Genomic DNA, 23,059 nt, shown 5'->3' with positions numbered 1-23,059 from the left:
AAGTCCTTTCCTCTATTCGACACTTTTAGCGCGCCACCCGCATTGTTCTTCAATAAACTGAGGCAAAGGACTTCTTGACTCTCTTACTTTCCATAACTTAACACCAGGCACTGGAACCTTACCTTTTCTGTTTTCGTTCTTCGCCCAAAAGCAGTTGCTTTATCTCTGAGCTCCAGGGAGGGGACTCTGGATTCAGCACTTTCTGTAGATCAGGGCTAGTGAAAACCTGCTTTACGTATTCTTCGTTCTTCCTAGCTATTTCTTCACAATATTCTCCTGTGCTGCAAGAGAATGCCGGGGAATTATAAAATGCAGACTGCAGGGCAGTCTATCCTAGGAAGTAAAATTGGGATTGGTATGAAGAGAGGAAAGAGTCTAAAAATCAAAGAGGACATGATCCGTCCCCATTAAAAGACAAGTAAGTTCGATAGGAATAAAACATGGCCCCAGAGCACTTGTTTAGCAATAGCAGTTAGACTTATATACCGCTTCATAGGGCTTTCAGCCCTCTCTAAGCGGTTTACATAGTCAGCATATCGCCCCCAACAACAATCCGGGTCCTCATTTTACCCACCTCGGAAGGACGGAAGGGTGAGTCAACCTTGAGCCGGTGAGATTTGAACAGCCGAACTGCAGTCAGCTGAAGTAGCCTGCAGTGCTGCATTTAACCACTGCGCCACCTCGGCTCATAAGTTTAAAATCAGCCACCTTGAACAAGTGCTCTGCATTGCAGAAAAAGGGGCAGAGTTTCATATATTTTAGCTGTGGCTGGGTGGAAGTAATATAAAATGATGGGTTTTAAGATTCCATCATTATCGTCTTAATTCCTGTGTACTTCCCCTTTGCAATCTATCCCAAATATCTACTCTAAAACCCACACTGAAAAAAAGAACGTACCCACAAATTTGGGTTCCACCACAAAACCGCGGTAAACAATTGCACGCTCGACAAAAGCGCGTACGTGACGTCATCGCAGCGCGACGAAAACATCGCGCTGTGAGCGGTAAATTTAAAATTAAAGCGAAAACCTTACCCTAACCCCCCCAAACCTAACCCTAACCCTTAACCTAACCCTTAACCTAACCCTAAACCTAACGGTAACCCTTAACCTAACGCTAAACCTAACCCTAACGCTTAACGTAACCCTAACCCTAACCCTTACCTTTATGTGAATCGGCTTGCTTTAATTTAATTTTAATTTAATTTATTTTTTAATTTTTTTCGTCGCGCTGCTGATGACGTCAGGTACGCGCTTTCGTCGAGCGCGGTTTTGTCGAGCGTGGTTTTGACGGGTCACGCAAATTTGGACGTTTTCCAGGACAAATGATCTAGGATGGCATGCCAATTTCATCCCAAAATCCGAATCAGCATGCCATTGTAAATGGCAGAATTCCACGCCTTCTGCCAACAGTAACAATCCAGCCCTACCTGGGCAACAGCAGCGATATTCAACACCACATTAACTAAATCTAATTATTTTAGTGCACGACAGCTGCAAAGCCTAGGAATTTCTAACTGTGGGGAAGGGTACCTCTCCCTCACCTGGAATAACTACTGGAGTCTGATTTAGAGTCCGAGAGCGTAAAGTTAGTTTGAACTGGAATGATAGCCACCAGCTGCTGCAGGAAATGGAGCTGCTTCTGAACAGAGGCCTTTCCCTGTGGGGACACACACAAAAAAAGCATGCAAACTCTTAGCATCTTCCCTTCCCGCCTGCTGATGTAAACAGGCCTCCCGCTCAGATATGCTCAGCTGTCAATCTTCAGGTTACAGTGTCTGAACAATAGCAATAGCAGTTAGACTTATATACCGCTTCATAGGGCTTTCAGCCCTCTCTAAGCGGTTTACAGAGTCGGCATATTGCCCCCACAGTCTGGGTCCTCATTTTACCCACCTCGGAAGGATGGAAGGCTGAGTCAACCCTGAGCCGGTGAGATTTGAACAGCCGAACTGCAGAACTGCAGTCAGCTGAAGTAGCCTGCAGTGCTGCATTTAACCACTGCCCCACCTTGGCTCTTGAACAGGCCCGATGTTGAAAGGGAAGAAAAATATCTGAGGCCTAGAAAGAAAATTCCACCAAGAGAAACGACACAGGCTTCATTTCATTCTTTTCCTTATCACATAACCTACATTAGTTAAATGTTACTATGGAGGGGGAGCGGGGAGAGGAAGCAGCTTGTCATATCTATTGCAAGCCACTTAAGCTGCAGGAAAGCTGAGAGTAGAAGAATATCCAGGCCCAGTAGGCAACAAGGAGCCGACATCTTTGTTGAATGATGAATGAAAGGCAAGGAAATGGCAATAAAGCAGCCACGGAAGACAGGAGGCTCCTTCTGCAGATGTTTTCCTGGTGCTTACCTTGATGAGGTCCAAATCGTCAGCTCGACAAAGCATCAGGTCGTATCCCAGCTTCGCCATTCCTGCCAGGAGAGGAGGAAGTTTAGCTGCACGGGTGCTAGGGTTTCCCCACAGTTATCATTTGCTGCGGAACAAACAAGTTTCCAGGTCTCATGAGCAATTCAGCTCATGAAGTCCTTTGGGTTAAATGTTCCCGGTTTTTCCCTGCTTGCAAATGGAAGCAGGCGTCCAAACGTTGTAGAAAAACCAGGACACGCAAGCCAGCTCTTCAGGGAAGGAATAGTTTATTGGCGCAGGTTCACAGCAAAGAATAATTGGCCTGAACATTGAATGAAATTCAGGAACTTCCTTATATAGTTTATCACTTTCAGCTAAAGCCATCTGTTAGTTTTGGAAACACCCCTCAAGATTTGCCCTTGAGTTACAGCAATATTATGTCTACAGGAAGTTATAAACTATAGCATACATTTGAGGAATTAAAACGTGTCTTCCAGACAGATTTACACTCAAGCCAGCAGATACATTAAAATAGAGACTTTTGCTTCAGCAGTTTTCATGTGCATACTTCCTAAAAGCAAACCTTTGCAATTTCTATATGTGAACAGTTAAAGCTTAATATCATGAAATCCTAGTTTGGTTCAGGCTTGAGGCCTACTTTGGTTCAGGCTGCCACCTCACAAAGGGATACCTATGAAACATTTGGCATTTCAGCTTTCTATGGCTCTGCTTTGGGTGGTTTTTTTTCTTTTTAATTTGTCATGCATTGGATGACTTTCCAGCCCAGACTTACCTGTTGTGGCCCGGCAAGAGCCATTGGAGCTGCCACCAGACTCCGACAGCGAGGGGTCTTATGAGTCGGCCTTGGAGGAGGTTGAGGACCCTGGACAGGGTGTCGACTCGGAGCAGGGCGAGGAGAGACTGGTTGGCCACCAGGTGGCGGCAGAGCATCGGATCAAAGGGAATGTTCATGAAAGCATTTGGGAGTTGTATCAGGATGCATGCAGGAGAAGGGCTGACCAGCGTAAAGGACAACAGAGTAACTACAGGAGGTGATTACGAACAGCTGATGCTGATCAGGATCCCCTCCTGCTGATAAGAGACTGCTGGTGACACCCCGTTTGCAGAAGTCAACGTTCTCGTGATCGTTCCTCGTTCATATATCGAGAGAAGCTAACTTGGATAAGTGGCTGGATATATAGAATCCTGGTTGCAGTGAGTTTTGTGAGTTATAGGACTTTCTGCCAGAGTTATTATCTTTGTTTATTTGGGCTTGCAGCCAACAAGAGCTTGGACTGATTAAAAGAAACCTTTTTAGTTACGTGGCTTTTGGCTTTCGTTCCTGGACGGAGAAGGAGGGGGGTCAGAACACTTATCCATTCTGCTTTGGTGACAAAGAGAGTATAGAGGGGAGAGCTTGAGATTTTAATGCAACATACACTTACATTCCAAAGTTTTAAGTCTTAACAAAGCTTTAAAAAAAACTACAGTACTTTGATAGGTTTTTACACATCTATATCTGTAGAATGACGTCAGCATGTCTGGCTCCATTTGGTGCCAGGAGATGGCAGACGTCCGGCACGAGGCCAGGCCTGGGGAAGGCTATGGAAGCTGAATCAAACCCACAAAACAAAAGTTCTATATTCTATTTTGTTTACTTTCCCCTAATTCCTAATGACCACTCTGAGGTGGCAGGCTGAACCAAGGTAGGCCCCAAGCCTGAACCAAACTAGGGTTTCATGATATTAAGCTTTAACTGTCTCTATTTTAATGTATTTGCTGGCTTGACTGTAAATCTGTCTGGAAGACACATTTAAGTTCCTCAAAATACGAGTTACTCTGCTCTGTTAGCTGATTATGTATTATGACTTCCTGTAGACATAATATTGCTGTAACTCAAGGGCAAATCTTGAGGGGTGTATCCAAAACTAGCAGATGGCTTTAGCTGAAAGTGATAAACTATATAAGGGATTTCCTGCCTGTCACTCATGGTTCAGGCCATTTATTCTTTGCTATGAACCTGCACAAATAAACTATTCCTTCCCTGAAGAGCTGGCTTGCGTGTCCTGTTTTTTCTACAACTCCATAGCAAAAAAAATTAAAACGTTGGCCCAGAGTGGAAGGAAACTCTTCCCTGAAAGCAACATTTTATTTTTTTAAACAGCAGATTAGTAGTGCAAGACTTGGCTTCCACAAGTAATTTTGCCTTTGGTCTAGCTATTCATTTTTTTATAGAGACAGAGGAGTTTGATACCAGACCAAGATGCCCGATTCTTTCAGTGCCCACTCAAAGGTGATTCTACAAAAATATATATATATCCCCATCTGGTACTTCTTGTACAATCCCATGTACGCCAAAAACCACAGCAGAGGTTTTGAACAGAGGCTTGATTCAGTGACAGGACATTTGTTTTGCCCATCTTGGATATGATTATTCTACACTATCATGCTCCCATTTATAAAACTCAGTGCCTCTGTGAAAGGTAAGGATGACTACTGCGTTTGTGGTGCAATCAGAACATTGCGTGTGTTGAAGTTGTTTTAACGCAAACCAAAGATGCCTTTTAAAAAACAAGTTTACATCCTATTCTTATGCAGGCCAGTGCTGTGTGGGAGGTAATTTAAGGTGGTTCTGACAAGTGTCGTCGGCATCTTCATATCCGGCCACATGGGCAGCAAGCCACTCCCATCCGGTCACATGGGTGGCAAGCCACTCCCATCCGGTCACATGGGTGGCAAGCCACTCCCATCCGGTCACATGGGTGGCAAGCCACTCCCATCCGGTCACATGGGCGGCAAGCCACTCCCATCTGGTCACACGGGCGGCAAGCCACTCCCACAAAGGAGGCCACACCCACAGAGTAGGTTCGAACAATTTTTGAAACCCACCACTGCCACCAAGGGTGTCCCCAGTTCATTTTTCAGTGTCTCTTATTCAAGGGACGGGATAGCAACAAATAACTGGGAACAAAAGCACTGACTGCGATATGGAGTCCAGTGGAAAAAAGACAATTACGTTTCAGACTAAACATGTGTTACCAGTTTTGGGCCAAGAATTATACGGATAGACACAAAAGCCGATGGCCTCAGAGCAAAAGAGTATTGCATTAGGTGAAGGTTCTCCTTGCACACATGTGCTAGTCGTTCCCGACTCTAGGGGGCGGTGCTCATCTGTTTCAAAGCCAAAGAGCCAGCACTGTCCAAAGACGTCTCCATGGTCATGTGGCCGGCATGACTAAATGCCAAAGGCACATGGAACCGGTTACCACCTTCCCACCAAAGTTGGTTCCTATTTTAATACTTGCATTTATACGTGCTTTCGAACTGCTAGGTTGGCAGAAGCTGGGACAAGTAACGGGAGCTCACTCCATTGTGCGACGCTAGGGATTCGAACCGCCGAACGTTCTGACCGACAAGCTCAGCATCTTAGCCACTGCGTCTCTTTTAGTATTAAATTAAGTGCTATTAATAGGACTGCTCTCTTCACCTCCCTTTTCTTTCATATTAACAGCAGTTAGACATATACCGCTTCATAGGGCTTTCAGCCCTCTCTAAGCGGTTTACAGAGTCAACAAGAATCCGGGTCCTCATTTTACCCACCTCGGAAGGATGGAAGGCTGAGTCAGCCCTGAGCCGGTGAGATTTGAACAGCCGAACTGCAGTCAGCTGAAGTAGCCTGCAGTGCTGCATTTAACCACTGCGCCACCTCGGCTCTATTAGGGGTTAAATATTACAATTTGGTCACAAACTTATTTTACAATATTACAATTTGGTCACAAACTTTTACATTTACAATTTACATTTTGGTCATAAACTTTTAAAGGATGTCTGAGAATTCCAGGTGGCACTTGGACCCCCAGGATGTGGCACAGTGGTTAAATGCAGCACTGCAGGCTACTTCAGCTGACTGCAGTTCTGCAGTTCGGCGGTTCAAATCTCACCCGCTCAGGATTGACTCAGCCTTCCATCCTTTTGAGGTGGGTAAAATGAGGACCCGGATTTTTTGTTGGGGGCAATATGCTGACTCTGTAAACCGCTTAGAGAGGGCTGAAAGCCCTATGAAGCGGTATATAAGTCTAACTGCTATTGCTATTGCTATGTGCTCCTCTGATTCAAAAGGGCATGACCTGATGGGCCAAAAGAGAGCCAATAATATTAAAGAATAGTGAGCCAGGAGTCCCTTTCTTGAGTTGTGTAGGAAACAGCCTCAGATGCAGATTCCAAGCTTTGTGTCCCTCGTGACTGTAGACTGAGGCATATTTGCTCACATCTTCATTATCTTTCTGGAATGGGGCTCGCTCCATTAGGTAGTGTTCTGATCGAGGCTTCCCAAGAGCATGAAGCAAACTCCTTGTCCCGGCTTTTGTTAATTTACTGTGAATTCTACTCATTCACATCCAGAAAAGTCTTTCAAGGGAGGATTTACAGCCTCTGGCTTGGAGAGCTGAGAGGCCGAGATCTGCAGAACGTGGCCAGGAGCCTCCGAGAGTCATGAACTAATTAAGTGAACTAATGGTCTCCTGCAAACTCCACTCCCCTTTAGCTCCTCTTTTATTTTCTTTGGGAGGGGCCATTCATCGTCCACCTGTGCCCTTACTCCCAAGTCGACCCTTGTTCTTTAGCTGTTCCCTTCGTCTGGAAACTCTGCGCATGCACACACTGGGAACAGGCTCCAGCTGTTCATCTGCCTCACTGATGTCTGACTATGAAGACAGCTGATAACTGACATACGGCTCTGGTCCCCTCCGACACAGAGTCCTCATCAGAGCCTTCCCCAGACTCCAGGACTGGCCCCTGTTCCTCCCCAACCTCCTCACTGTCCGAATCTGCTGCCAGCTCTGCTGGCCGCTGGAGGGCCAGAACAAGGCAGCTTGCTCAGTAAAATGCAAAAACACTGGGCAGAGGTCAGGAGGGACAATGAGGCCTTTTGGTAGCCGAGTCTAGTGAAGATACACTGAACTCAACTTGTTCGCAATTTCGCAATTTAATGGGTTTCTATGCCGCCCAATCTCGGGGGACTCCGGGCGGCTTACAAATACGAAATGAAAATAAAATATGCACAGGGGGAGAATACAAACAATACGAACAATTTAAAAAAACGCAACATACAATTCGGTTTAATTGGGGGTTGAACCTGATTCGAAAATCAGCAACCCCAGGCCTGTCGGAACAGTCAGGTTTTGGTGGCTTTTTGGAAGGCCGCGAGGGTGGGAAGGGTCCGGATCTCTGCTGGTAGTTCGTTCCACAGAGCTGGAGCAGCTACAGAGAAGGCTCTCCCCCGAGTAGTCGCCAGTCGGCATTGTCCGGTCGACGGCACCCGGAGGAGGCCTAGCCTGTGGGTTCTTATCGGACATTGGGAGGTGTGTAGCAGGAGATGGTCTCTCAGATATCCAGGTCCAGTGCCATGTAGGGCTTTAAAGGTAATCACCAGCACTTTGTCGCGCGTCCGGAGACTAATGGGGAGCCAGTGCAGCTCGCGGAGGATAGGTGTAACCCGTGGCACGACAAAACCGCGCTCGACTAAAGCGCGCCCGATTAAACCGCGTCGCGGACGTCATCAACAGGGCGACAACAGCGAGCGCGGAGAAAGAAGGGCGCTTTAAATAGCGCTTTGAAAGCAAGCTGATTCAAGTTAAGGTAAGGGTTAGGTTTAGGGTTAGGTTTAGGGTTAGGTTAAGGGTTAGGATTAGGTTTATGGTTAGGTTTAGGATTAGGTTTAGGGGGGTAAGGTTTAGGGGTTAATTTTAGGTTTAGCGTTTACAGCGTGCTTCTGTCTCCGCGCTGTTGTCGCCCTGTGATGACGTCAGCTACGCGGTTTCGTCGAGCGCGCTTTAGTTGAACGCGGTTTTGTGGTGGAACCGAGGTACACCCGATATCGCTTGCGCGGCTGCATTGTTCAATTATGGAAAAACTTTGAGGAACCAGGAGAGGCAAGTTTTTTTTTTTTTAAAAGAGTTTCATAAAAACAAGAGCAATCCATCAACCAATCGTTGCACATCACATCTGCTGGGGGAAAGAAAGGGCTGTTTTCAATTGCCAAAGACAGGCATGGATTAAAATATGATTTCTAGCTTGCAAGCATTAGACAAAGGAAAATATGACCACATAATAAATTACGAGTTGATCCATTTTTATGCAGCTTCTCAAATTACGAAGATTACAGATTGATCCAAGTCACATGCTATGCACTGAAAACCTAAACCATGTTCCTTGGCAAAAACCCTGCACTGTTAGATTTAAAAAGCAACTCATACAAATGTGTTTTATGTCCGTTGGATTAGTTCTGACCCCCTTTGAGGACGGGACTTCAGAACAATCAGAATTTTGGTCCAAAAGTTCAGATTTTGCTTGGAATATTGGAAGCTTGATGGACTGAAACATGGACTGATGGAATGCCAACTAAGATGTGACTCATTTCCTGGAAACCGAGCAATTGCTTTGCAGCGCATCTGTATGCCAAGAGAAACGCCACAAATGTTAGCTGCAAAAGTTGCTTTTTCTGTTTTCTTTTAACAGTAAAGTTGCCAGTATCCCCATAAATTAACTTGATGATTTTAAAGGGTAAAAAGCAGCCTCTTTTTGTTTCTAATAAGCATCTCTTATTTTGTTAACATAAATAGCTTGAAATAGATCTATACTAGTCTCTCTTTATTTATTTATCAGCACAAATACAACACAAATGTAACAAAGGCAACAGTAAAAATATTGAGTTTCTGTCTGGATGGTGTCTTGTGATGAGCCGATAGACAGAGAAAGGAAGCAGTAGGCTTCCTCCCATATTTGGGCATACCAGGGGTTGTGACACTAAATACATACCTATTTCCCTGGCTCAGCTGATAAAGGAGGAGAACCTTGTGGCTTAGTGGTTAACATAACTGCCTAAAATGTAATACAGCACAGGTTCATATCCAAGTAAGGGTATGGCTAGCTGATGAGAGCTAAATAGCTTGAAATAGATCTATACTAGTCTCCCTTTATTTATTTATCAGCACAAATACAAAACAAAAAGATAAATGTACGTACATATCTTTTTTTTAAAAAAACACCCTCCTTTCTAAAAAATATTCCGCACTTGGGCAAAAACCGGTGGGCAGTAAGCAAATTTTTCCATCAAGAAAGATCCATTAGTGGGTGGTAGGTAGAAAAAGGTTGACTACCACTGATCTATATAGTCTTATTCTGCCCACCTTTCCACCCACAGCCCTGATAGAATGATAGAGATCATTTATTAATCCACTTAATATGACCACTGGATATACAGTATACCTTTTATCTTTAAATCTGATTGTGATTCCTTATTGAAAGATGAAAACTGCTCTCGAAGAGGTGGGTACACACTGCAAGGGAATGCAAAATAAACTTTCAAAGCAAAGCAATATACAGGAGATTGGCAAAGTGAATATAAAGATAAAACCAGAAGCTTTTCTTTTGGGTTTTAACGGATAAAAGATTTGGGGGGAAAAAATTGCAACGTTGATATTATATACGTTGACAGCAGCAAGATTACTGCGTGCACAAAAATGGAAGGATGCTTTAATCCCCACAATGGATGAATGCTTACAAAAGCTGATGCAGAGATGGCCGAATTGACTGCTTTGATTAAAGAAAAAAACACAATTACTTTAGTTTCTACCTGGAAACTGCTTCTGGACTTTGTGCTTGAGGTGAAGGAAAAAAAAACTTTGATTTTTGGGTTTTATCGATTAGATAGGCTTGTTGTTATAGAAGTGGCTGGTTTATTTTACTGCATAAAGTAAAAAATTGAAGTTTGATGCTATTACCTTATTCTAATGCACCAAAGGGAGCCAGAAGTCAATACCCTTTCTTTCTTTTTTCCCTTTGCCCTACAGTTTTCCCTTCCCTTATTTCCCCACTATTTTCTTTTGTATTTTATATTATAAACTAATAAAAAAAACTTCTAATAGCCTTGTCAGAATATTGTAAAAACTTCACACCCTTTCATAATTGAAATTAATCAGAGATAAAAAGGTACAATAATATACCTGCCTTTTCAAAGAGCAATAGCCAACCGTTTAGACATCTATTTTTGAATAGCGATGATGATCATTTCGTATAATGATTTCAAAACAAGTTATTGTAAAATCTAGTTCTACCCATGGATTTTCAATCTAACAAGGAGGAAAACCCTTAGCATAGAATGAAGAGAGCAGTCAGAGGAAGATTGGCCAGAACAAAGGGACACAGGCAATTACTCTTGTTATAAACATTCCTACAATCGAAACTCCAAATATGCACTTTTTTAAAGATTGGATTCCACCAAACTATTATAACCCCCATATAGTATCTAGGGAGAACTTACACAGGCAGAATCTGCCTTAATTTCATATATTTCTACAAGGCAAAAAAGCTATTCTGCCTCTTTAATAATTTACGGTATTTTTCAGAGTATAAGACACACCTTCTTCCTTCAAAAAAGAGGCTGAGTGCGTCTTATACACCGAATACAACATTTTTGGCCCCCTGAAACCCCGCCCCTTCACCAAAATGGCTGTGCATACCCTTATGGAGGCTTTCAGAGAGCTCCTAGGGGCTGGGAGCGGGGCAGAAATGCACAAAAAATGGGCTGTTTTTTGCCCCCCCAGTCCCTAGCAGCACTCTATAAGCCTCCATAAGGCTATGCATGCAATTCTTTTGACAAAAAATGGGCCCGTTTTTGCAAAAAAGGGACTGTTTTTGCTCGTTTTTGCCCCCCCAGGAATCCTCTGCAAGCCCCCCCCAAGGCTATTCATGCCTTTTTTTTGGGGGGGGGGAATAGCCCTTTTTCATGAAAAATGGGCTGTTTTGGGGAGGTTTGCAGAGTGCAAAAACTTTTTTCCCCTTTCGGAAAGCTCTTTAACTGATTGATGAGAATTATATTGATCAAGTGCTGTGCCAGCAGAAACTCCTACCTATCTACTGTATTTCTCTGTAGCTCTATTTGTCTCTCTGTATCCCTCTACCTACCTACCTACCTACCTACCTACCTACCTACACACACACACTCTCTCTCTCTCTCCCTACCTACCTACTGTATTTCTCTATCTCTATTTCACTCTCTAGATATCCCTTTATCTACCTACCTACCTACCTAATCTCTCTCTCCCTACCTATCTACTGTATTTTTTCTCTCTCTATCCCTCTACCTACCTACCTACACACTCTGTCTCCCTACCTCCCTACTGTATTTCTCTCTCTCTATCCCTTTATCTACCTACCTACCTAACTGCACTCTCCCTCCCTCCCTATCTACTGTATTTCTCTCTCTCTCTCTTTCTCTGTCTCTATCCCTCTACTGACCTACTCTCTCTCTCTCTCTCTCCCTCCCTAACTACTCTCTCTCCCCCTACCTACCTACTCTTTCTCTCCCTCTCTATCCCTATATCTACCTACCTACTTTTTTAAAAATTTGCCTCTTCAAAACCTTGGTGTGTCTTATACTCCGAAAAATACGGTAAATACTTCAATACCATTTAAACCTATCTATTTGTCATAGTCTCTTCCTGCCATTTCTTATCAAGAGACTTTAAATGCCAACTAACTAAAAAAAAACCCCACATAAATGGGCTAAGAGGTAGTACAAAACTTCAGTTCTTCTTTATTTCATTTACAAAAATGGGGAGATATTGGGTTTACACAGGAGCAAACTAATATTTGCCAGCTGTTTCTAAATCAAAGGGCCCAGTCAAACATGGTCCAGCAGTTCTGGTTGCTATTATTAATTTATTATCTAATTTATTTGCCATCCTATCTTATGTTTTGAAGCAACTCTATTAAGCAAAGATCTCACGTGGTTGCAATTTCCAACCTCGTGCTCCCCTTTGATTTTGTTTGTGAAAGGCCAGCCGGATCACTATAATGTTGAAATTGTGAGTCACGTGCCAAGATCCCAAGTTGTGATTACATGGCTACAGGCATGCTATAGCAGTTAGACTTATATACCGCTTCATAGGGCTTTCAGCCCTCTCTAAGCGGTTTACAGAGTCAGCTTATTGCCCCCAACAATCCGGGTCCTCATTTTACCCACCTCGGAAGGATGGAAGGCTGAGTCAACCTTGAGCCGGTGAGATTTGAACTGCTGAACTGCAGTCAGCTAAAGTAGCCTGCAGTGCTGCACTCTAACCACTGTGCCACCTCGGCTCTTCAAATGGAACTCCAAGGACCAATCATAAGGACCATTTGTTCAGCACAATCATAACTGGATGCTTGCTGAAGGAATGGTTATGAGGATTACCTGTATAGGTTTCTTGACAATATTATGGAAATGGTTGGCATTTCCTTCTTCCAATAAGTTTTCCCTTTTTTTATAGTCTAACCTATATTCATCTCCCATCCAAATAACAATCAAATCTGACCCACATAGCTTTTCAAGATCAGTCAGGGTTAGCTTAGATGCTATCACCTAGCTGGACCCAATGAAGTAAAAATTAGTGTAAATTATTTTTGATTAGCTACTCTTAATTTCTACAAACTGTTTTCTGCAAGGTGTGATTTTTTTTGCTACAGCTAATCTCAACAATTGTTACAACTCCCTAACTAACTTCCTTGCTAACATGTATAATCAAAGGAAAGTAAGCTTCAAAGGGCACACCTGTCATTTGATCAGAACTGGAAATGGAACGCATACGTGAAATGAAACTACCACCTCCCTTAAAAGTAGGTCAAATCATATAAATTTTAGGATCACAAAGAAAGAAGCAATAACGGTTTCAAGAGCTGTTTCTTTTAATATTAAAAATAAATGAATCTGGCTTGTCAGGGAAAGAAAATGCTAAAATCGCAATCTTATGATCTCCAGCAGAGCATCCTAAGAGTCACAGGATTTTTCAGTCTCCTGCTCCCAAGACTGCAGAGATAATTCTTTTATCAGCAAAGGAATCTGTGATCAGAAACTTTCTCCTTCACCTCCCAGCACTTGAAAGGCTAAAAACAGGCATGGCAAGGAAGGGGCTATAGAGGCATTGGATGTAGGGCCTCCTCAACTCTATAGTCATGTTTCTCTAAAAGGAATGATGTATTATTTGCGCCGAGGTGGTGCAGTGGTTAGAGTGCAGCACTGCAGGCCACTTCAGCTGACTGTTATCTGTAGTTCAGCGGTTCTAATCTCACCGGCTCAAGGTTGACTCAGCCTTCCATCCTTCCGAGGTGGGTAAAATGAGGACTCGGATTGTTGTTGGGGGCAATATGCTGACTCTGTAAGCTGCCTAGAGAGGGCTGAAAGCCCTATGAAGTGGTATATAAGTCTAACTGCTATTGCTATTTAGAGGCTGACAAACTTCCAGATTCTGGACATGTTATATTTTAAAAGCAAGAAATAATAAAAAGAAGAAGAAGAAAAAAGAGAAAAGCATTCTCTGTAAAGAAAACAAACCAGCATACCCCCCAAAAAATTGTCTGGGGATCAATAGATCAGATATGAAAAATCTCAATCCAGGAAGCCTGCATAATTACAGCCACCCCTTCTTGAGCCTGAGACTGTTCCTCCCAATTCAGACCTGAATAGACACAGATATTGAGACATCATCACTTGGGTCAAGTTGTATAAACAACTGAATATTATCTTATATTCATGATACGGGACTCTGAACTGGTGGATGACCTTATATAGGGGTTTTGTGGAGATATTTAACAAAGCAGGCTATAAAGAGCCGAGGTGGCGCAGTGGTTAAATGCAGCACTGCAGGCTGCTTCAGCTGACTGCAGTTCTGCAGTTCGGCTGTTCAAATCTCACCGGCTCAGGGTTGACTCAGCCTTCCATCCTTCCGAGGTGGGTAAAATGAGGAGCCGGACTGTTGTTGGGGGCAATATGCTGACTCTGTAAACCGCTTAGAGAGGGCTGAAAGCCCTATGAAGCGGTATATAAGTCTAACTGCTATTGCTATAAAGTTTTTTTCTCTGTGAAGGAGTGAAAAAAACCATCTATTTCTCCCTCCCTTGCTTCTGAGCTCGTAATGTCAGATCCTTAGATTTCACTGAGTTTGCAAAAGACATTCTGACAGTACTGCTAGAATTAACGTATCAGGGAATAAGGCTTCAATTGTAGTACCCATTACCTGACACAGATCCATTCCAATATGTCCAAGCGAAGAGATGAAGGGCTGGATAGCAATTTTTCTATGTCTTCAGCATCTGACAGGTATACACCCTCTAATGCAGGGCAGCCCAGTTCCTGAGGATAATGGAGAATAAAGTCTGGAATATTTCATTTCATTCTATGCATCCCCCTGTACTTCTTGAATTGCTGCTAGGATCTCCAACCACCAAAAATACTTTGTGTTCTCACCCTCCTTTCCCAGACTGATCTTAAGAAATTAAATTCTTTGCCTTTTCTTACTGTGTAAAAATAGGCAGAATCATAAATGGTAAATGCTTACGTAAATAGTAAGCCTCCGATTCTGCATTCACTGGCTGTTTGCCATGTCTCAGCTTCAATTAAGATTCAAGATGACTGAGGCATGACTTTTAATCATGTCAGCAGGGCAGTCATTCCCAAATCCCTCTCTTTTTGCTAGACAACTTTAAAAAAAAAAATGGGAACAAAGGCCGAGAAGAGAGACAGAGAGCTCTTTCCATCTCCTCAGCAGCCTCAGAATTAACTGACTGGGATATTCAGGGATCTGCAGGGGAAGTTCAGGAAAAACTGACAGAGGCAAATCTGTTGGTTCATGTTTTTTTATTGTTTTTAAACTTTAATAACTGCAGCAAGATTGTTGGTGGCGCAACACTGGAAGAAGGAAGACTTGCCTACAATTCAAGAATGGACATTGAAAGTCACAAATTTAGCCGAGATGGCTAAAAATATCTGCATATCTTAAGGATCACTCAAACGAGAGATATAAACGAGACTGGAAAAAATGGATTGATTATATACAAAATAAATACGGGACTAAGAAATTCCAGATAGCTTATGATTAAGATCAGGAATGATTTAAATTGTTTAAAGTTAGTTTAGCAAGGAGGAGCTAAGTTCAATGTAAAGATGTTATCAATTTTTTATTCTTTTTTCCAATATATTTTAGACTGTTTTTGTTAAAAATCTATACCATGTACGGGTTCTGGGAAGTTGGGGGAGGGATATATATCAGGTTTGACGAGACGTGTTAGATTTTAATGTAATTTGACTCCACATGTATACTGTCTTCTCTTATATTTTCATTACTACTATTATTATTATTTTTTCTTTAAAACTAGGATATGTTAAGCATATTGATATGAAGCGGAAATACACCAATGAGAGGAGGAGTGGGAAACAGAAGGGAGAAGAAAGATGGGAAGAGAAGAATAGGAGAGAGGATAAGGGGAGAGGATGAGAAGGATAAGGAGGAGTGGATTGTAGAGAGAGGAGAGGAGTAGTAGAAAGGGAGGGGAAGTAGAGTAGAAAAGGATGATGGAGGGAAGATAGAAAGTTGGAGAGAGTAGAAGAAAGAGGTGTATGGAGAGCAGAAGAGCTATAATGGGTTTTTATTTTTCTGGGCGTTGTTGACAAGAGGAACTGATGTAATTATTATTTAATACTATATGATACTGGCTATGTATAGTATACATGTGAGTGTATGTTATGAAAATGGAAATAAAAAATATTTTTTAAAAAAAACAACTTTCCATTTGCTTCCCATGGCTACAGAGTTGATTATATAGCCATTTAAAATGAATATTGTTAATACTGTAGGTAAAAAAATGTTTAGTTAGAAAGATTGTAAAGGATTTATTTTTATTTTGACTTACGGTACATACTTAAGCCTAATAATTTGTCTGTTACTTTCTCTATTCAACTAGGAATCTCTTCAAAGCAGACTTGCTTGTAAAACAAGGATCAGACCAGCATCATCTGGAGATCTGCCTAAAGCCTTATCATCTTTTAACATTTTAATGTGAAAAAATCCTTTCTGACTTACGATTGAAATAGAATTAATAGCACTATAACTCTTTGCCATTGAAGGTTTTGGCATGTGACTATTACATCTATTTAAAAAAAACAGATTTTTATATACTTTTTTCTCTTTTAAAAACTGATTTTATTTATCTCCAGTGAGATTAGTCTGTCTGCCAAAGGAGTGGAAAAGGGTGAGATTTTGGCCTCCATTCTACCCTGCCAGAAAGTGGCACTATAGATTTTTTGAAAAACTTTTTAAGAATAAAGACTACAGGAGTCCTATGTCTTTCATACCTCCCTTGAGGTACGGAAAGGACATCAGGGGAGGCTGTAGGAAGTTAGCACCCACCCCTCTCCTAGGAAAATGAGATATTTTAGGTAATATTAAAAGGGCAGAATATTTCTCCTAAAAGGGAGGCAGTAACTCCCCCCCCCCTTTGTCAATGGGTCATTAATGCCTGGGCCAGTCTGTTCTACTCAACAAAGATCTCCCTCCTTCAAGCAGAGCCATAGTAGGAATTGCCCAAAGCCCCGTCATTACATCATCACCCAGCAAGGCTCAACCAAGCCTTGGACTACAAAATTACCCTTGCATGACAGAAAGAGGAGAGAGGGTAGGAAGGGGAAGAGGAAGAGTAGGAGTAGGGGAGAGATAAAGGAAGAAGGAAAGAGAAGGAGAGGAGAAAGGAAGGGGAAGGAAGGGAGAGAAAGAGAAGGAGAGAGGGTAGGAAGGGGAAGAATAGAAGTAGGAGAAAGGGAAGAGAAGAAGGAAGGGGAAGGATTGGAGGGTGGAAGGGAGAGAAAGAGAAGGAGAGAGGGTAGGAAGGGAAAGAATAGGAGTAGGAGAAAGGGAAGAGAAGAAGGAAGGGGAAGGATTGGAGGGTGGAAGGGAGAGAAAGAGGAGGAGAGAGGGTAGGAAGGGAAAGAATAGGAGTAGGAGAAAGGGAAGAGAAGAAGGAAGGGGAAGGAGAGGAGGAAGGAAGAAAGTAGAGAAGGGAGAGAGGGTGTAAAGAAAGAGGTAAGGAGAGGAGGATGGAAAGGAGAGAAAGAGGAAGGAGAGAGGGTAAGAAGGGGAAGAGGAAGAGCAGGAGTAGGAGAAAGGTACAGGAAGAAGGAAGGGAAAGGAGAGGAGGAAGGAAGGAAGCAGAGAAGGGAGGGAGGGAGAAAAGAAAGGGAAAACAAGGTGGTGTTACAACAGGAGGAAGGGATGGTAAATAAAGCAACCCAAATTGTATATTGTAACCTATTAAATGAAATAATAAATGTTAAGAATGATAAATGTAAAGAAGAAGAACAATCATGTGAATGTATACTTAAAATGTATCTAAGAGAATTAAAAAAAAATTCTTTGAAAAAATATTCCCCTGCATGACCCCATGGAAGTCTGTCAACCAATCAGAATACAAACTCAAAATTCAAAAGCCCAGAGAGGGCATAAAACCCCCTGCACTCTCAGCATCTCCCCTTCTTTTTGCCCAGGACCTCAAACCACGAGATCCTGTTCATCATTAAACCATCATCTTTCCAAACAGCCACCATGTTTCTTTCCAGTGCCTTTCTTCCTACTTGAACTTAACCCAGAAGCATATTTCTTCCAACAGGGCACTTCCAGAAATTATGTTACAACAGCAAGAGCCATCAAATCAGTGTGATAAAGAAGGCAGGTCCAAAGTATGAAGATCTACTGGTAGATGGCTTCTAGGAGGAGGTTCAAGACTTCAACTTTTCCAACCTATGAATTTAATGACACTGATATAGTTTATCATATCTTCATGGTACTGGACCTGGGTACTTGAGAGACCACCTGCTGCCAATTACCTCCAATAGACCGATCAGATCCCACAGATTAGGCCTCCTCCGAATTCCATCCGCTGGCCAATGCCGACTGGCGACTACCCGGAGGAAGGCCTTCTCTGTGGCTGCTCCGACCCTCTGGAACGAGAGCTCCCCGTGGAGATTCAAACGCTCACCACCCTCCAGGCCTTCCGCAAAGCCCTTAAAACCTGGCTGTTCCGACAGGCCTGGGGCTAAAGAGTTTTTGCCCCCCTTCTCGAATGGTATGGTTGTTGTGTGTTTTTAAATTTTGTATTGTTATGTCTCGTCTTTTTTATCCCCGTCTGTACCTCCTTCCCTGATTGAATTGTGAGCTGCCCTGAGTCCCCTTCGGGGAAAAGGGCGGCATATAAATGTAATCAATCAATCAATCAATATCTATTTGTGTGGTAATTATTTTTAAAAAAGTATAGGGCATAGTGGAAATCTTCCATGTCACCCTCAAATTTATTGATGTTAATTCATGATGGGTAAATGTGGAAATCATTTAACCTAAAATATGCCAACACTACTCCACTGCCATTAACATTTGCTGGAATGAATTTACTCCTACAATATTGCATTCACTCCACATCTGTTTTCCAGATTTCTTAACCTCATACAGATTTTTTGCTTCCTAGGTATTTTGAAAAGACAGAGGAATTGGTCTCTAGGGTTCAATTTGTATTACAACCATTGGAAATCTTTCAATACACAGAGTCAGGATGTAAACGGTAGCAATATTAGTAGTCCAAGAACTCAGAAAACAAATATATACTGTTCTGAAATGTGAGGTCAACTTATTTTATTCTATTTATACTGAGTTGAAGTAGTGTATTGTATTCTAACAGATGCATAAAAAGAAGCAAGGTACTTTTTTCTGAAGCACAACCTTGTATTAGGGAACGCATTTGGGGTAAACAAAAAAAGAAATCTTAAACATCAATGTAGTGCAAGAAGTCTATATTAAATATAAGTTCAAGAATTCCAGGAAAGTCATGATGTCCTCCGTACAACATCTATTCTTTTTCAAGTATAAGCAGCCACACTGAGTTTTCACAGCCATAATCCAATGCTTTCTTTCTATGCATGCTTATTCAGAGGAAAGACTGTTAGGACTCTACGTACAATAAAACTCAACATTTTACTTCTAAGTAAACATGCAGAAGATCAGGTTGCAAGGCTGTTTTTTCATGGAGCAAATTTCATCACATTCAGTGGAATGTAAGAGTTACTGCAGAATAAATATACCAAAGACCATAATATAAGCACAGTAGGCAAAGAAATTAGCTCTTTTATCCAACATGGATTAATAACGTATGCCATAACTTAGAAAAGAATGATAGCTAAACTAGAACCCAGCTTTCATAACCAAGATACCTACATCTAAAAATAATTGCTCCTACCAGTGCTCCACATAAGCAGCATTTTGTGATACACTGCCTCCGAACGTGGAGGTTCGTAACGCCATCGCCATCAATCAATACTCTGGAATCTGACCTTCCTTTTTAAAGCAATCTCCAGAAAAGGGAAAATAAGGTGGTGTTACAACAGGCGCTAGGGATGGTAAACAAAGCAACCTAAACTGTATATTATAACCTTTTAAATGGAATAACAAAAAGTATAAGAACAGCAAAGAAAAAGAATAACTATGTGAATGTATACCTATAATTGTATGTAAGAGAATAAATGATAGTAAGAATATAAAGCACAATATAGGTAAATAACATTTGGTTATAAATAGCTAAGTATAAATAAATATAGAATAGTACATAAAAATGAATAACGAATAAGGAGACCATGAATGCAAGATAGAAATGTATAGAAGGGAAAACACTAACTGTCAAGAAATCGATACGGAACTGCTGTATGATATATGATGGAACTTCTTGTTCCTATGTTGTTTTAAGTTATGTGTTTGTTTTTGTTGATGTGTTTAAAATAAAAATTTAAAAATAAAATAAAGCAATCTCCAGGAAGCAAATTAGAGACGCACATTTTCCAGGGGGATCTTTTAACAAGCCAAGAACATTAGCATTTTGAAACAGTAGATCTAGTCTCCAACCTTGGCAACTTTAAGACCTGTGGACTTCAACTCCCAGAGTTCCTCAGCCAGCAAAGCCAGCAAAGCAAAGCTGGCTGAGGAACTCTGGGAGTTGAAGTCCACAAGTCTTAAAAGTTGGCAAGGTTGGAGACCACTCCAGTCCACCTACTTTGTTTGAATTTGAAATCTAAACAGGAAAACTCGCGTCTAAACGGTCGGTGTTCAAAAAAGGACGCCGCCACTGCGCATCACGATAAAAGAACCACCCAATGCACAGGCAGCTCCCAGATGCATCTAATTGCATTTGCACCATTTTGCTATTTTTTGCATTGGAATTTTTTTACACGCTGCGCAGATGGCGACTCCTGCCCGGGACCCACCTCCCCAAAGCAGGTAGCCCTTACCCCCACACCGAGGCGACACGGAGCAATATCGACGCCGGCCCCCTCCCCAATTCCTTGTACGCGAACAATTAACTCTCGCCCACCCCCGCTCTGCCAAAAACAAACCACCTTCAGCCGCCCATAGATCGCCATAACGCCGCCGGCCGCCATCTTCCCGCGCGCGGGCTAGGCCCCGCCCACACGCCGCTTTTATTGGTTGGTCGGCTCGGCGGCCTCGAAGCTGATAGGACAGAAAGGAATTCGCCGCTCTTGCAAAAGGATAGGCAGTTCTGCTGGAAGGCAAACATCTCCTTGTTTTGATTAGGGAGTCTTAGTAGGTTATGGAGGAGAGTAGGACGCTGCTAGGGATAGTAAAAGAGCGGGATAGCAGAGTGATGAAAGAAATGTCCTTCTGGGTTCAGCTCCAAGTGGGGAAAAAGACACTGGAGACATGGAGGCTGCTTGGAAAGATGGTTTATGGTTGGACAGGACCACATGGCTTGAGCCCTGACCAGAAAAGGTGATCACATGCTTCAATACTGATGGAGAAGAAGAGAAGGGCTGAGGAAGGGGCTTGCTAGGCTTTTTATACCCTGTTTAGTCCCACCTCTCTGTTTCCTGTTCCTGTGTAAGAAATGTATTTTGATTGGTTGTCAGACTCCCATGGGGCCATGCAGAGGCTACTCTCTAGGCTGTGTTTTGAATCCAGGTATGGATGAATTCTCAAATGCCATGTGCTCAGTTGAGTAAAGTTCCAACATTCCTTCCCCCTGCAGCTGCAGTGGAGAAGCCTTTATTATGTAAAGGGACTAGCTTGGCCTTCTCAATGGCCCATTGACAAAGTGGGGATGGGCAGGAAGCTACAGGCAACTATTCTGTCTTTTAAAACATGTTTCTTTCTTTTCACCTCCAGAGAAATATTCTGCCTTTTCAATATTTCCTAGGATATATCATTTTTCTGGGAGAGGGCTGGATGATAACTTCCCACAAGAGCTAGGTAGGGAGTGAGGTTGAATCCTTCGTGGCTGCAGGCTAATTTTTCCCCAGTCTCGTTTCTGTTAGAATGCATTCAGACGTGCAAGGAAAACCAGTTCCCAGATGACAAGGGTGCGCATAAAATGGGACACACAGCAGTGAAAAATTGGTTCAGTTATATTCACAAGCGCACAGTTTGTGTGTATTCTGAATGAGCTGATAACGGTACAACAACTGATGAAAGAAATGTCCTTCTGGGTTCAGCTCTAAGTGGGGAAAAAGACACTGGAGACATGGAGGCTGCTTGGAAAGATGGTTTTAATGGTGGACAGGACCACATGGCTTGAGCCCTGAACAGAAAAGGTGATCACATGCTTCAATGTTGGTGGAGAAGAAGTGAAGGGCCGAGGGAGGGGCTTGCTAGGCTTTTTATACCCTGCTTAGTCCCACCTCTCTGTGGGAGAGGGCTGGATGATAACTTCCCACACAACAGAAATAGACACACTACTGTTGGAAGAAATGTCCTCCTGGGTTCAGTTCCAAGTGGGGGGGGGAAAAAGACACTGGAAACATGGAGGCTGGTTGGAAAGATGGTTTAATGGCGGACAGGATCTCATGGCTTGAGTTCTGGAACAGAAAAGGGGGGGGTCATGTGCTTCCAAATGTTGAGTGGAGAAGAAAAGAGGCTGAGAGATCCTGGTTTTATACCCTCTCTGGCCTTTGATCTTGATCTTGTATTCTCATTGGTTGTCGGACTCCCATGGGACCATGCAGGGGCAACTCTTTAGGCTGTGCTTTGAGTTTGGTTGCCTTGCTACCTAATGTAATTTTCCCAGGTGCCTTGCGGGTGAGTTTCTGTGGAAGACTAATCCTACCTTTGTTATATAGAGTAGACTAGCCCAGGGTTTTTAATGGCCCATTGACAAAGGTGGGGGCTATTAAGAGTGAGTTTGTTTCCTACCTAAAAACATGTTTCTCCATTTCTTATCCAGGGAAATATAATATTCTGCCTTTTCAATATTTCCCAGGATATTTCATTCTTCTAGGTGCTAACTTCCTACATTACAAACTCCCCTCCCATTACAGGCAGGCCTCAAGTTATGGCCACAGCTGAGCCCAAAAATTATGTTGCTAAGTGAGAAATTTATTAAGTGAGGCGTGTCCCATTTTACGACTTTTCTTGCACACATTTGTTAAGTGAATCACTGCAGTTGTTAAGTTAGTGTAAGTAACATGGTTGTAAAGTGAATCTGGTTTCTCCGTTGACTTTGCTTGTCAGAAAATGGGTCATAAGTGTCTTTTTTCAGTGCCATTGTAACTTTGAACAGTCATTAAGTGAACTGTTGTAACTCGAGGACTAGCTGTACTGACAACTCATCATTCCTTACCAGGACCATGCTAGCTAATGTTGCTTAAAATTGTAATTATGCAACCTCAGAAAAAAAATCCAGATTTCTGTATCATGCTCTACATATATGCTCACAGACAAGGACTAGATTTTCCTGAAATTCATATATATATATATATATATTTAGCTCATTTGTCATTGTAGTTTAATTAGTAATTTAGTAATTTAATACATTTATATGCCGCCCAATCCCGTAGGACTCCAGGCGGCTT

The 23,059-nt window shown here is 42.4% G+C and overlaps 1 protein-coding gene across 1 annotated transcript in view; it reads right to left on the bottom strand.

Annotated features, from left to right (window-relative positions):
* Positions 1–20,662, bottom strand: part of HAUS7 (HAUS augmin like complex subunit 7) — a 33,039-nt gene extending 12,377 nt beyond the window's left edge. Inside the window, exons 1-6 of the mRNA XM_087710878.1 lie at positions 20,594–20,662; positions 14,406–14,521; positions 9,622–9,692; positions 2,359–2,420; positions 1,543–1,658; positions 123–281 (exon numbers count right to left, since the gene is read on the bottom strand). Of these exons, the coding sequence (XP_087567004.1) occupies positions 123–281; positions 1,543–1,658; positions 2,359–2,420; positions 9,622–9,692; positions 14,406–14,521; positions 20,594–20,635 (566 nt within the window). The 5' untranslated portion in view covers positions 20,636–20,662. The remainder of the gene's footprint in view (positions 1–122; positions 282–1,542; positions 1,659–2,358; positions 2,421–9,621; positions 9,693–14,405; positions 14,522–20,593) is intronic.
* Between the last annotated feature and the right edge of the window lie 2,397 nt (positions 20,663–23,059).

The sequence above is a fragment of the Thamnophis sirtalis genome, unplaced genomic scaffold, assembly GCF_051295495.1.
Source record: "Thamnophis sirtalis isolate CommonGarterSnake01/CBP01778 unplaced genomic scaffold, rThaSir2_p1.2 scaffold_3, whole genome shotgun sequence".
In the NCBI taxonomy this organism is placed as follows: domain Eukaryota; kingdom Metazoa; phylum Chordata; class Lepidosauria; order Squamata; family Natricidae; genus Thamnophis; species Thamnophis sirtalis.
This window is presented reverse-complemented; position numbering and strand designations above follow the sequence as displayed.